Raw genomic sequence first — 13,229 nt, 5'->3', positions numbered from 1 at the left:
CGTCAAATTACTGTGCCTGATTTGGAATCAGGCTTCACCTTCTCTGTAAAGAACCCCTCAACGCGAGCGGTTTGATGTTTGAGTGCAATTATATCAGAAAGATGCGATTCAAGTGTCTGCGGCATCAGCATGTAAATTTGAGTTCATGATGGGCAGCAATGACGGTTCTGTTGGTATTTTGCTTTACCTAGAGGGCGCCCTGACTTGGCTGAAACTGCCTTTATATAAACTAGCGTGCAACTAGAAGGTATACATAGATTGTTCGCCCAAGAAGCATTTAGCATCAACTTGCAGTGTCTATCAAACAATGCATACATGTGATTGACATGAACATCGGGAGATCAAACATTTCCAAGAGTCACTGTATAGTTAAGATGTAAATGTTGATTGAAAATTATGCACAATGATGAAAACTTTGTGTCAATGTCCAGCTTTTTCCAGGCGAATTTAGCTACAAATATCTTTTTTTCATTTAAATGAGATTCAGAATTTACTGATTGCAGTCAATGTTAAGCTCGATCAACGCTGCTCATCCACCAACAGTGGCTTTTGAGACCAAACACATTTGATTAAAACTCAACATCAAAAGTATTTTTCATCGAAATGTTCTACATTTCACTCATCGTCGCGTTTATCATTGCATATTACAAAATGTCATCCATGGATTATGCTACAGAGAAGAAGCTGAGGCCTCTTTATGGTAAATATTGAATGGTTTGGGTTAGACAGATGGAGAATACTGACAACATTGCGCAGAGGCACTGGATGAAGGGCAAAACAAACTGGCTCTTCAACATTGTACCAAGTTGTTGAAAAAGAGTCCCGACTGGCCCTTGGCCAAGGTATGTAATTACTTGCATTCAGAATACCTACACACGAAAATGGGCTCACAGCATATACAATAATAGGCTCTGAAGGCGCTTGTGTTTGTTCGTACAGGCAAAGATGATGAAGCTTTTGAACTATGTGAGCAAGTCAAAAAGGTGATTCCCACAGATGAAGCTACATTGCAAGCAGTAACCATGGCGTTGAAAGAACTTGGAAAACGTGAGTTGCCTGATGTGGCAAATGCAAGATAGTTTTTCACTCATTGACATCGTGTAGATTCGGTCATTGTCGAGTTGTACGAAAATGCTGCTAATCAACAACCCAAAAATGAAGAGTTTGGAAACCACTGGTTCATGGCCATGGTGCGCAACAACGACTTCAAAGGACAGCAAGCCGCTGCTGTCAAATTGCATCGAGTATTCAAGCAAAACAAATATCTGTTTTGGGCCATCATGTCTTTAGCCTTGCAAGGATCCAGTGGTAACCAATTGAGTTATGTTTTGGCCGAGCGAATGATGGCCAAAGCCATGGAAGAGAATCGTCTAGAAGAAGTGGAGCATATGCGCCTGTATTTACTCATCTTGATGGATCAGAAAAAGAATGAGCAAGCACTTAACTTGCTATTGGATACACCGCTTGGACAAAAGTCATTGCGTGATCCCGAAGTGCGTCAAATCAAGTCTGAACTGTTGCGTGAAAATAAGCGCTGGGATTTGGCGTTGGCAATGAGCCAAGAAGCATTGGAAAAGGAGAATGCAGATGACTGGTTCCATTGGTTGGCTTATTTTGAAGCCATGGATGCTTTGATGGATCAAGAGGGCGTTATTGCTCGTGCTGAAAAGCTGGTTGCTGATTCACAAAAGACTGTATTGGAGAGTAAGTTGTTGAAACGTGGCCCATTCCTGGCTGAACTGGACTTGGATTCTCGACTTTACAAGATGGGAAAGAGAGGTGAGTTGGTGCACTGTTGCTTTTTTACAGGGCGGTTTTTGACTTGTGCATAGATGAAAAGGTTATTTTGGAACACATTTTGTCTTACTTTGGTCGCTTTGGATCCAAGAATTGTGCTTTTGAAGATCTCCAGTCTTATGTATCGATTTTGGATGCTGAAAAGGCTCATGTATTGATTGAAAGCCTCAAGCAAACCATTCAACCTGCCTCTGAAAAGGCAGGCAAGATTAAGAATGTACACAAAAACGTCAATATCAGAAAATTGGAGCATTTCTTCGGTCTTCATGATGTCTCTGATAAAAAGAAGGCACTCGCTATTGTCAATGAATTGTGGAACGAATATCAAGAAGCATTGCCGTTGGGCGAAGGATTAGAAAAGACTGAAATGCAATACGGTGATGAATTTGTCATTCTAGCAAGTCATATACTATTGGATTTGTATCATCAAGAGCAAAAGGTTTCCTTCTTGATGCAAGCCATCTGTCTTTTGGAAACTGCCCTTGTCAAGAGTATCCACAACTTTCAAATCAAATTGGTCTTGGTCCGTATGTATACCATGATTGGTGTCTTTAAGCGTCCCTTTGAGATTTACAGAACAATGGAGATCAAGCAAATTCAATTCGATACCATGCTGTAAGTGTTTGTAATCGTTGATGAGGGGAAAAATGCTAAAAAAAAAAAAAATTACCCTAGCCATTATTTCACAGATAGATTTGCTGCTCTTGGTTGCGTGGATCAACTCGAGTCCTTGTTACATGATGGCTTGTCTATTTACAAGAGCAATGAAGTTGAGGTGCTTATCAAAGAAGTAACCAGGTGAAATCACAGATATGCTAATACATTTGTATAGACACCTGAAATGCTGGTCAAAGCCTATCAATATGGCACCTTTTCCAAGATTCAGGAGTTTATTGAATTCCGTCGTCGCTTAGATACGTCTTTGCAACATGCTATTTCCAGAGCTGAAATCATGCGTCTCGATTATATCCATTCTTCCTTCCAGACCAAGTATGCAGTGCAATTTTTCCAGGAACAGGATGTGTCTGAAATCGCTTACAATGACACCTTCATTGCTGCTCGTTCTGATAACCGCGACTTTAATGTTTTTTTGAATTGCAATGCTCAGAACAAGCCAGCTGCTGAGGAAAAATGCAAGCCTTGTACTAGTACCAACGCTGTATGGGTGCAGGTTGTCTCTTATATCCTCAACATCTTGAGTATTGTCAGTGAGACTAAAGAAAGTGGAAGAGATTTAGCTGCTGTTGTCACTGGATTCGAGACATTGCTGGAACGCGAGAATATCAAGGAGCAAATCACTGAACCTGAATATTGGTTGGCTCGCTACATTGCTGATTTGTCGAACGCGTTGGTGCTCATGAAAGCTTCAAAGGATGCTTCTTCATCCCTAAGAAATGCTATTGATATCTTGGACAATCAAGGTAAATGCCTAGTTGGATATGTTTAGGGCGTTTATTAACGTGTTATTGATATTATAGTCAGCAAGGTAGATGCCTTTTCTGAAGAAACTCTTTCTTGGAATACATTCCATCAGCTATCCAACTGCTTGGAGGTAACTGTTTCATTGGATGTACAGAAAATAAAAAAGCGTTACTAACCCTTGCTATCATAGACATTCAACTATGGAACCATTTTGACTGAAATGATGAACCGTTCTTTGGGATTGAACAGTAAGGATGCCAAAAGAAAGGCCGCTGAAAAGGCCAAGACGGATCCCCTCGTAAGTGCATGCTTTCATACGATCAAACCTTGTATTCAATTCTAGAAATATTAGATGGCCAGCTTTGTGGATCTTCAAGCATCCATCAAGAAATCATTGCAAAATATCCAAACCATTGCTAGAAATGGCAAAGAATTGTTCCGTGGCCAACTGCAAAAGAAGATTTGCAAAGAAATTTCTGATTCAGAGGATACGTTGGCCTGTCTCAAGTCCCGTGATATGCAAAACCTAATGCAAAATCATGTAAAAGCCATGATCAGTAGTTGGAGCTTGTCTGCCTCTCAGCTGTCAGATGAAATTGATAGACGTGTGCAAAAATTGTAAATAATAAATTAAAAGAAACAAGCATAGACGTTTGATAATTATAAACTGCTATTTGTAATGATACAGCTTGATTGATTTCTTGAGGCGTCCCCTTTAAATATCAATTGTATCTCTTGCGATGCTGTTTTAGACCAGCACAACAACGCTAGTCTAAAAGATTTGCCAACATTGTACAGCACAGCATGGAGTGGTGTTTATGTGTAAAAAATGACATTGGCTATTACTCGTAGATTCAACAGAAACTGCAGCTTGAATGAGACAGGTTCATGTGTCATATTTGACCTCATGATGCGTTTATCGTAAACTCCTGAACAGTTATCTTTAGACGACTCTTAATTGTTTTCAAGGAACATTCTCTACTACTATTTTTGCTTTCAAATTTACCAATAATATATACGGCTTTTGTTGCGTTCAATACGTGCCCTGCTGCTAGCTAATAGCTTAAGACTTGCTTGCATTAAAAAGAACTTTTACTTTAGGATGCCACAGAGATATATTTGCACATCTTTTCTTTTTGAATCGAGATGTGAGTGAAGCTCACGCCTTGGTTCTACGCGATCAGTGTGATTTTTTTTTCTTGTTGCTGTATCTTTATGCTTCTGAAAAGAATAGAATAGACATTAGTAGGCGTCATAGCTCAGTGGAGGGATATTGGTCGTAGCAGACAAGGAGATAATATCAGCAATCTTACTGTATGTCTACTTCTACTTGGCTTCAATAAACGTATCAATGGACTATTTTTTACAGTGCCATGACTGCATAGAAGATGATTAATCTACTATTAGCACGCATTTAATCATCTAAATTTTGATGTCGCCTTTAGCTTGAACGAGGATAGTAGGAGTTGATAGTAATGAATATACTCCAGATACGACGACAGTTTGGTTACGATAGAGACACATCAGCATATAGGTTGGATTAACATAAAGTTTAGTTGCGTTTATTACACTCTAGTAATTGATATACTACGGAATGCTCTGCACCTGTTCATCACAACTGTAATGAGCAAGCGACGAGTGCTGTATTACCTGGTACTATAACGTACTTTCTTCAAACAACCCACGTGTAGATTAAGAACTGGTAGGACTCTTGCTACTTGATAGGCACTTATCATATGCCTGAATAATCAGATAAATCTAATATATTTTCAGAGAGAAATCACTAAATATACTTGAATATTGCTTAACTCCATACTTGCCAAAGAAATGGCAAAGATGTCTACAAACACTACATTCTTCAAAAAATGTAAAAATGATGCCTCGGTGCTGGATTGAACAACAGACCTTTGGTTTACAAGACCAACGCTCTACCACTGAGCTACAGAGGCATTTGATGTCTATTGTATATTTTGTATTTTTATATCAGTATTGCACTAAAAAAAATTTAAGCAATTTACCTTTCTTCTGCCTTTTCTTTGGGAGATACGAGCGAAAACAGAGTTCATATATATATATATATATAAGATCTATAAAATAAGTTTGAAGTATAGCGTCTCTTATCAGATGTTAACTGTATATCACAAATTGAAGTTTTGCTTAAACATGGATGTTGTATTCACACATATAAGTGTTCCTGAATCATAATATCGTAGATTGAATTCAGTAATAAACTATGCATATATGGAGCATATGTAAATAAACTGTATCAACATGTAAACGATAACCATGATATTCACATAAGCTAAGTTTCAGTAAGCTATTCTCTATACGTCAAAAGATAGCAGATAAGGAATGTAAGTAATTAACGTTGCCAAGAGCAACTAAAGATATTTAGGCTGATCATCTATATTATCTGAAATAATTACCATTTAGCATAAGTGAGGATTGACACTAAAACTTAGCATGAGAACACCATTCTAGACGGGTGCGTAAGCAATCCATAAATCATACATATAAATAGCAGTAGACATTCACTCTTCCCTTTCCTCTTCTAACTTTTATTGAAAATAAACTGATTTATCAGAAATTAATTATCTATAAAAGGGAGCAGGAAATTAATCAGGTAAAGAGTATCGTTTATTACATTGAAAATAAGAGGGTTTATATACTATTCGAATTGAGGGATTTGGTGTGAGGATAAGGTATTAGATGGGTTGATTTGGGTGATAGAATAATAGATCCAATCTATTATCCTGAACATGCCATGATATGGATCGTAACTAAATCCTGTTTCAGGTCAAGGTTTATGATCTAATATGATCGGTACTTGAACTGCTTGTTTCTACGCATTTGGAGATCCGGTTTAGAAATGATACATCATAAACCTACATCCATTCTCACGTACTCTTCAGATTTACAACAATGGAAAGAGCTTGGTATGATTTTATCATACATGTCTGAAATCATTTATGATAGTAGTCAGCGGTTATTTTAAAAGTTTTTTATTCAATTTTCAGGAAAGCAAATTCAAGCTACTTATATTAGTATCCAAGCTGGAGATATTTGGTTGGTCATTAATCCCTCTATAATGATAATCCAGCTCAACATAATATACTGCAACATTCAGTAGCAATTAGATCAAAGGGGGGCACTAATAAGGCTATAGTTGGCCTCATTGCACTTGTAGACTGTGTCTTTTGATAAACTTATCTCCTTTGATGTCACAACACTTCTCTATATATAAATACGTCTGTACACTTTCTCTCGGCATTTATTATGCTGAAGCTAACTATTTTCTAAAATTACACTTTTCTTAACAACCAGACTACCTACGCAAATTTCAATTGCTTCATCGTTTAAAGGACAAAAAACTGGTATAGGAACATGCTAGTCTCAAGGCTCTAGCATCAATATTTGGAAAATTGATTTTCAATCGTCCAAAAGTTGAAAGCCTCAAAATCAAAAAAACATTTTGTACATCCAGGTCCTCAGAGGTAAAAAAAAAAAAAATAGAATCATGTAAAGCTGAAATATGATTTAGAGTGATGATGCTGGAGCAACTTCTAAGTGGGAACATTATACTGGAAATGCCTGCTTCATGATATAATTGACATTAGGGATGCTATTTTTAAGCAGAGGAATATACATGCTTTAAATTGGAAAAGTTATTATTATCGAACAAAGCAAGCTACAGTTGTCTAGTCTTAACAGCAAGATTCTTCAACATGTCAAGTATCTATTGATAACTTGAAACCAGCAAGTTAATATGGCCATTTTCATACGCTCTGATTTTTAGAATGCTCGGTCAAATTCATACTTATGTGGTGTACACATGCGAAGGCTAACGGAGATTCAATTTCGAATATTCTGAATGATGATCCATGGGATTCCGAAATCTATCGACCTTAAAAGTACGCGTTTCTTGATAGTAATCACCCCTTCAAACTTATATGAAACTTATAGAGAATTCAAAGGAGAATACAATGGTACTCATGTCAAGTCTCTGGTGCACATTGTCCACCTAATATCTGGTACGATTGTTTTTGCAATTTTCTGACTGTTTTCTAAAGATTAATCACTATCTGCCATCAAAACAATTTGTTGAGCATTACTAAACATTGTAGACCGAAAAATTTCCTATCGAATGAGCTATTGCTAGAAGTTCTGGCATGACTCTATCATGAAATATTGACAATATTGTCCTAACCAAAAGGAGGCCACCCAATTTTTTTCACTTGCTATCACAGGCAGATTTTGAAGAAAAATCCATGATTTTGCATGATACCCTTTTTTGACCATATCTCGACAAGTACTCACTGGATTCGCACAAAGCAAAGACCATTCGATAGCTCTACATTATATCCGTTATAATATAAGGGTTTTAAGTACCAGATGTACGTTTCCTTCATAAATTTGCTCAAAATCATATATTTTATGAGCTATAAGCAGAGGATTTTCAAAACTTTTATTGTTTCTGTATAAAAACCATACCATCGTATAGAAAATTGAAAAACAAACAGAAGCTATATTATTAAGCTTGAAGCTCTCGTTCACTTAGTAAAATCTAGCGGTATGGCCCTTTGAAAATCGATCATTTTGAACATTTTCCCTCATTACTCATCGACATCGTTCTTAATAACTCAATGTCAATCATTCCCTAGTCAAACTAAATACCCTCTACAACTTTTACTACACATACATCCCACATTCATATAATAATTTAAAAACTTTTACTAGCAGCTTCTATTCAAAATTATACTATTTTCTAAAATTACACTTTCTCAACAAACAGACTACTACTACCTACGCAAATTTCAATTGCTCCATCGTTTAAAGGGCAGAATCTGGGTTTCAAACCAAAAACTCCGATATCGAAGTCAGAAAATAAGGGCTTGTATTTTTCATTTCTAAGGTAGTAAAACAAGCTTTACATAATTGATATGAATGATAGATCCTTATCAGTAGTTATAATTCTATTTGATATCTAGAGTTACAATGTTCTATATTGGTAGGCTGCTTAATAATGAGGTATTTTATAAAACCTTAGCAACCATCTTTTCTCGTAGCAGCGCAATGATTCTTGGAAGAAAAAAGGCATCTGTTTAAAAGGTTTCTTTAACTTGATTATTGCTACTTCCTTAGTCACCGAAGCAAGATCCCAAATGTATATTTAAAGACAGAGATAGGCTGTCAGGTACATCATAATACTCCAGAGTGTGGCAGTCGAATATAGACAGGATTGCCTATTATCTTCAATAATTGTCTGCGGCTACAGGAAGTGCTCATTAGATTGACAATCATACCGCTATTATCCACAAGCACGGCCAATACTGCCCTCGTTTTAATCTACTCTACCACCAAATTTCTACACTCTAGATATAGTACTCCTGTCTATCTGGATATATGATAATACCAGAAACGATACAAGGTCGAGGAATAACACTTGCTACTTGACATCAGCATTATGCATTGTCCAAACCCTCACACATTTATCCTAAGGATCACCTTCGCTATATACAAGTCAATTACAGTGGATAATCAGCTGAAAGCTCACTGCACACTCATGTGTGATTATGAACAATCCATAGCGCAGCGCAATGTCTTATTGAAATACACATCAAGTCTTTTTGGATCAATGCCAATACGCCTTAACCAGTATCATAAACAGTGATTGTAACGCAAGTCAAAGTTGTTTAATCTTTATTAATTGTCGTAATTGGTTGGTATAGATACAAGTTTTCCGTGTAGCATTAGATAAATAAGATCTTCTAGGGTTGTTATTTACAATGTGATTTGGATGGAGTAGTAATGCTGATCGTCTATTGTTTTTTGTCCTCGTCTTGCTTTGTAAACTTGTATCGAACAGGTTCTTGACCTGAATCACAGAGGGTTAGTATGTCTATATATATATATATATATATATATCACTTGATGGAGAGTGTCTAAATTTTACCAGGTTGAGATTTCAAACAAGACAAGAATAAGCCAAAAGGCTTTGATACATCCATGGGCCATTGGGACAGGCCTTCTAAAACGTCTTCAAGATGACCATTACAGCGATGCTGATGAGGTTGAGTATCAGGTGAGTTACTGTGCTTGTTAAAAACAAATTTGTCGTCTTGATTTTCGTTTGACATTTTATCTTGATTGAATTTAAGGAATACAAAAAGGAAAAAAAGCCTATTTCATAGCCCACCCCCGGCCAAGCTGATATGAAGTGTTGAGTTGAAGCAAAGGAACTTTCTAAACTCCCTTCTTTTCTGCCTTGCCTTTTTCTGACTACATATCCAATGATGAGTGTAAAGTTTTACTGGTGTAATACAGCATTGCAATAGAATTGACTAAAGACGACAAATAGATACCTTTCAATGTCAAAGAGTTCGATACCATAGTGCAAGCATTTTATGAGGGAAAGAACAGCACCGAGGTAGAACAAACGAACAACATGGTGATGTCAGTTGCTTAAATAGCTTTATTCACAACAGAGACAAAAAGCACAAACGGTACTGACAGAGTTTCAAAGCGATGCATCATCATGGCAGTTGGTGGATAAGATTCTTGAGCAATCCAACTGTCTACAGTCCAAGGTACGCATAACGGAACCACGTACCACGCGTGGTACTGATAGCGTGGGTGATCTAATGCAAAATTTCAGTTTATTGCACTTGGTGTGTTGGAAGACTTTATTAAAGTGCGCTGGAACACGATCCCTATAGAGCAGAGAGTTGGTATGATTTATATCGTACGAACAAACGCACAGGCTTACATGCTATTATTTCAGTGATGCGAGACTACATTGTCAAAGCAATCATCCAGCTGTCATCAAATGAAACGACGCTTAGATCTGCCGTTTTGAACAAATTTGATCTTGTGTTGGTTCAGATTGTCAAGAAAGATTGGCCACAGTACTGGCCATCCTTCATTCAAGAGATAGTAGACTCCAGTGTATCTAATGTGCATCTATGCGAAAATAATATGAAGATCTTGAGATATTTAAGGTATGTTAGAGCGCCTCAAATTGCAGTAACGTATATATGATTGACAATGCAATTAGCGAAGAGGTGTTTGACTTTTCTGTAGACCATATGACAGTGGCTAAAATGCACAAGCTGAAAGATCAGATGGTAAATGAATTTGGATCTATATTCGATTTATGCAAGACGATACTGGCTCAAAAGGATACAAACGCACACTTGACCAAGGCGACTTTGGAAACACTGCAGAAGTTTATATGCTGGATTCCCGTACAATTTGTATACCAACAGGATCTAGTCCAGCTACTGCAAGCAAATGTACTACAAATTAAGAACTGCACAGCTATGGATTTGACGACTGAATCTTTAAATTGTATAGATCAAAGGAGACCAAAGAAATCTGGCCCTTCAATGCTTTGCAGAAATCATTAGTTTGGATCATGTTGACAGCCAGCAATACAGTGACATTATATTCAGTATCTATACGACCGTTTGCTCAGAAATTGCCAATACTATCTCGAAAGAATCAGACATAGCTCAGCAATATATTGAATCAGACAGCTACGATCAGGATTTCATACAAGTGCTGGCGACTTTCTTGACAACTATGCTCTCAAAGTACAGATTACTCATTGAGGGATTGAACGGCGGAGAAACGAGTGTACATGAAATGCTGTTTGTCTTGCTAAAGATCTCCCAAGTGCCCGAGCGAGAAGTGTGGAAGATTTGCCTTGAATATTGGGGAAAATTGGTAAGTTGCCTAGACGACGCATGGACAAACTTGGGGATCTAAACACTGTTGCAGGCATATGATGTACTTCAAGATACAAATCATGGACAAACAACACCTTATCAGGATATATTGAAGCAACTGTGTTCCATCATGGTTCAAAACATGGTAAAACCAGACGACGTATTTGTCATTGAGAACGACGAAGGAGAAATCAGCCGAGAATTCATTAAACAGAGCGATACAACTGCATTATCAAAATCCATGCGTCATGTGTTTGGCTTGCTTACAACCTTAGATCCAACCTATGTTCAGTCTTTGATTCGAGAACAGCTCAAGCAACTGCAACTAGATGGTGCAAGTGCAATTTGGTCATGGGATCAGCTATTTCGTATCTGTTGGGCTATTGGTATGATGTCTGGCGCCATCTCAGAACAACAAGAGAGCCAGTTTCTTCAAACTGTGTTGACAGGAGATCTGTATCAGCTTTTACAAAAAGAAGAGACGGCCGGCAATCTTGACCAGCAGTGGGTTGTAGCATCATGCATGCTTTATATTGCTACCCAGTATCCTCACTTTCTCAAGTCAACTTGGACATTCACGTCTTGGTTACTGCAAAGGGTGTTTTCATACATGCAATGTCAGCAAGACGGCCTGAAAGAAATGGCTTGTGATTCGTTCTTAAAGATATGTCAAGGCTGTAAAGATGAAATGGTGGTTTCTCATCAGCTAGCGAGTGGAGAATACTCTGGTTGTGTTCTGGAGACAGTGCTCACTGACCTGAAACGGTTGACTAGTCAATTAAACTCACATCAGGTAAGACTGTATAGCCATTTGTTTGTAAATACAGCAGCTCATTCAATCACGGATCAGATATGTATTCTTTACGAAGCTGTGGGCACCATGATATCAGCAACATCAGACGTGCAATTGCAGGGTCGATACATACACTCTCTCATGGAGATACCCAATGAAATGGTAGTTAGTCGAGGCAATAGCATGGGAGTGTTCTGACCTTGTTACCAAATATGCCATGTAGATCAAGCAGTCAATGGCAAACATCAATGCAACAAGCTCAATGAAAACGATTATCAACACGATCAAAGCCAACATCGTGGCTTGCAGACCTGTTGGACCTATCTTTCGGGAGCAGTTGCAGCATTTGACACCCATTCTCGTGGAGTGCTATACAGTCATCGGCCAACAAATACAAGCACGAGGACCACAAGAGCAACTTTATCTGCGAGCAAGACAGCTCATCGTAGAACTACTCGAGACGTTCATTCTATCCAACGACAGATTGGATATTCAAGACCAAACCATGCTGACCAGTTTACTGACAGTGATTCTGATGGACTATAAAAATTCAACCAAGCCTGAAGCGAGGGAGCCCAATGTATTGGGGTTACTGACATGTCTATTTGAGAAGATGCAGGTACGAAATAGGCTCCTGTATACAAATCCGTACGCTCATGTTTCTATATAGGACCCTATATGGCCTGATTTGTTAAAGGAAACCATTGATATTGTATTTGTAGCGACGTTACCCATGATCACTGCCAACTTTGTGGATTATCCAGAGTGTCGACATGAATTCTATCGACTCCTCAAAGTCTTGAACAAGAGATGCTTCATCGACTTGTTCCAATCATCGCAGCTATTCCAAGTCAACATGGACAGTATCATGTGGGGCACCAAGCACACCATTCGAGATATCTCACAGATAGCACTTCAAACTTGTCTTCATATGGTCAGCGAAGTGTCACAGATGGAGGACGAAGACGTCTCCAGCCAGTTCTTTGAGACCTATTATGTGCGTATTCTTACTGACATATTGGAAGTTCTGGTAGATCCTGACTGTAGAAATGGTAAGCCATCATTAGACTTAGTAGATGACTTTTTCTAATGAAAGCTGCTTAGGATTTAATTATCAAAGCCAAATCCTTGCTCGAATGCTTGAATTGGTGCAAGAGGGAGAGATTTACACTAGACTGTTCAACCCAGATCAAGTATCCAATCCTTTGATGTCTAATGTAGAATTCCTGCAACAGTATGTGCTGGATTTGCTATGCAATGCTTTCCCACTACTACACAGAGACCAGATCGAGGTCCTCGTCATGGGCATGTTTGAATACAGCGGAGATCTGCAAAGGTTCCAAAATGATATTCGAGATTTCCTCATTGACATTAGAGAAGTCAATGATGAAAGCGAGGGCAAGCAAAAGGCCCAAGACGAACTGAACGCAGAATTGGAGTTATTGCGAGGTTTATAAAGAAATAAATGATGAATACAAATTTATTATGAT

At 38.1% G+C, this 13,229-nt stretch overlaps 3 protein-coding genes and 1 non-coding gene across 4 annotated transcripts; 2 read left to right on the top strand and 2 right to left on the bottom strand.

Moving 5' to 3' along the window:
• Positions 1-651: 651 nt before the first annotated feature.
• ATC70_005402 (uncharacterized protein) lies at positions 652-3,841 on the top strand (the record flags this gene model as incomplete). Its single annotated transcript, XM_064824692.1, has 10 exons — positions 652-700; positions 757-842; positions 909-1,047; positions 1,105-1,779; positions 1,833-2,412; positions 2,473-2,572; positions 2,630-3,218; positions 3,276-3,349; positions 3,410-3,517; positions 3,572-3,841. 10 exons carry the CDS (start codon positions 652-654, stop codon positions 3,839-3,841), a joined length of 2,670 nt encoding a protein of 889 aa, XP_064680069.1.
• Positions 3,842-5,096: 1,255 nt separating this feature from the next.
• ATC70_005401 lies at positions 5,097-5,168 on the bottom strand. Its single transcript has one exon. It is a non-coding gene; the product is annotated as a tRNA-Thr (tRNA).
• Positions 5,169-9,038: 3,870 nt separating this feature from the next.
• Positions 9,039-9,356, bottom strand: ATC70_005400 (uncharacterized protein; the record flags this gene model as incomplete). The annotated part of the gene is made up of 2 exons (XM_064824691.1): positions 9,039-9,094; positions 9,173-9,356. 2 exons carry the CDS (start codon positions 9,354-9,356, stop codon positions 9,039-9,041), a joined length of 240 nt encoding a protein of 79 aa, XP_064680068.1.
• Positions 9,357-9,509: 153 nt separating this feature from the next.
• Positions 9,510-13,196, top strand: ATC70_005399 (uncharacterized protein; the record flags this gene model as incomplete). Its single annotated transcript, XM_064824690.1, has 12 exons — positions 9,510-9,518; positions 9,578-9,646; positions 9,705-9,806; positions 9,875-9,947; positions 10,001-10,217; positions 10,274-10,511; positions 10,573-10,944; positions 10,999-11,739; positions 11,797-11,901; positions 11,963-12,358; positions 12,410-12,791; positions 12,844-13,196. The coding sequence occupies 12 exons, from the start codon at positions 9,510-9,512 to the stop codon at positions 13,194-13,196; spliced, it is 3,057 nt and encodes a 1,018-aa protein (XP_064680067.1).
• Between the last annotated feature and the right edge of the window lie 33 nt (positions 13,197-13,229).

This window comes from Mucor velutinosus (genome assembly GCF_035048745.1).
Source record: "Mucor velutinosus strain NIH1002 chromosome Unknown tig00001544, whole genome shotgun sequence".
NCBI classification, from domain to species: domain Eukaryota; kingdom Fungi; phylum Mucoromycota; class Mucoromycetes; order Mucorales; family Mucoraceae; genus Mucor; species Mucor velutinosus.
The sequence above is the reverse complement of the archived record's forward strand: the minus strand, read 5'-3'. Positions and strand labels throughout refer to the sequence as shown.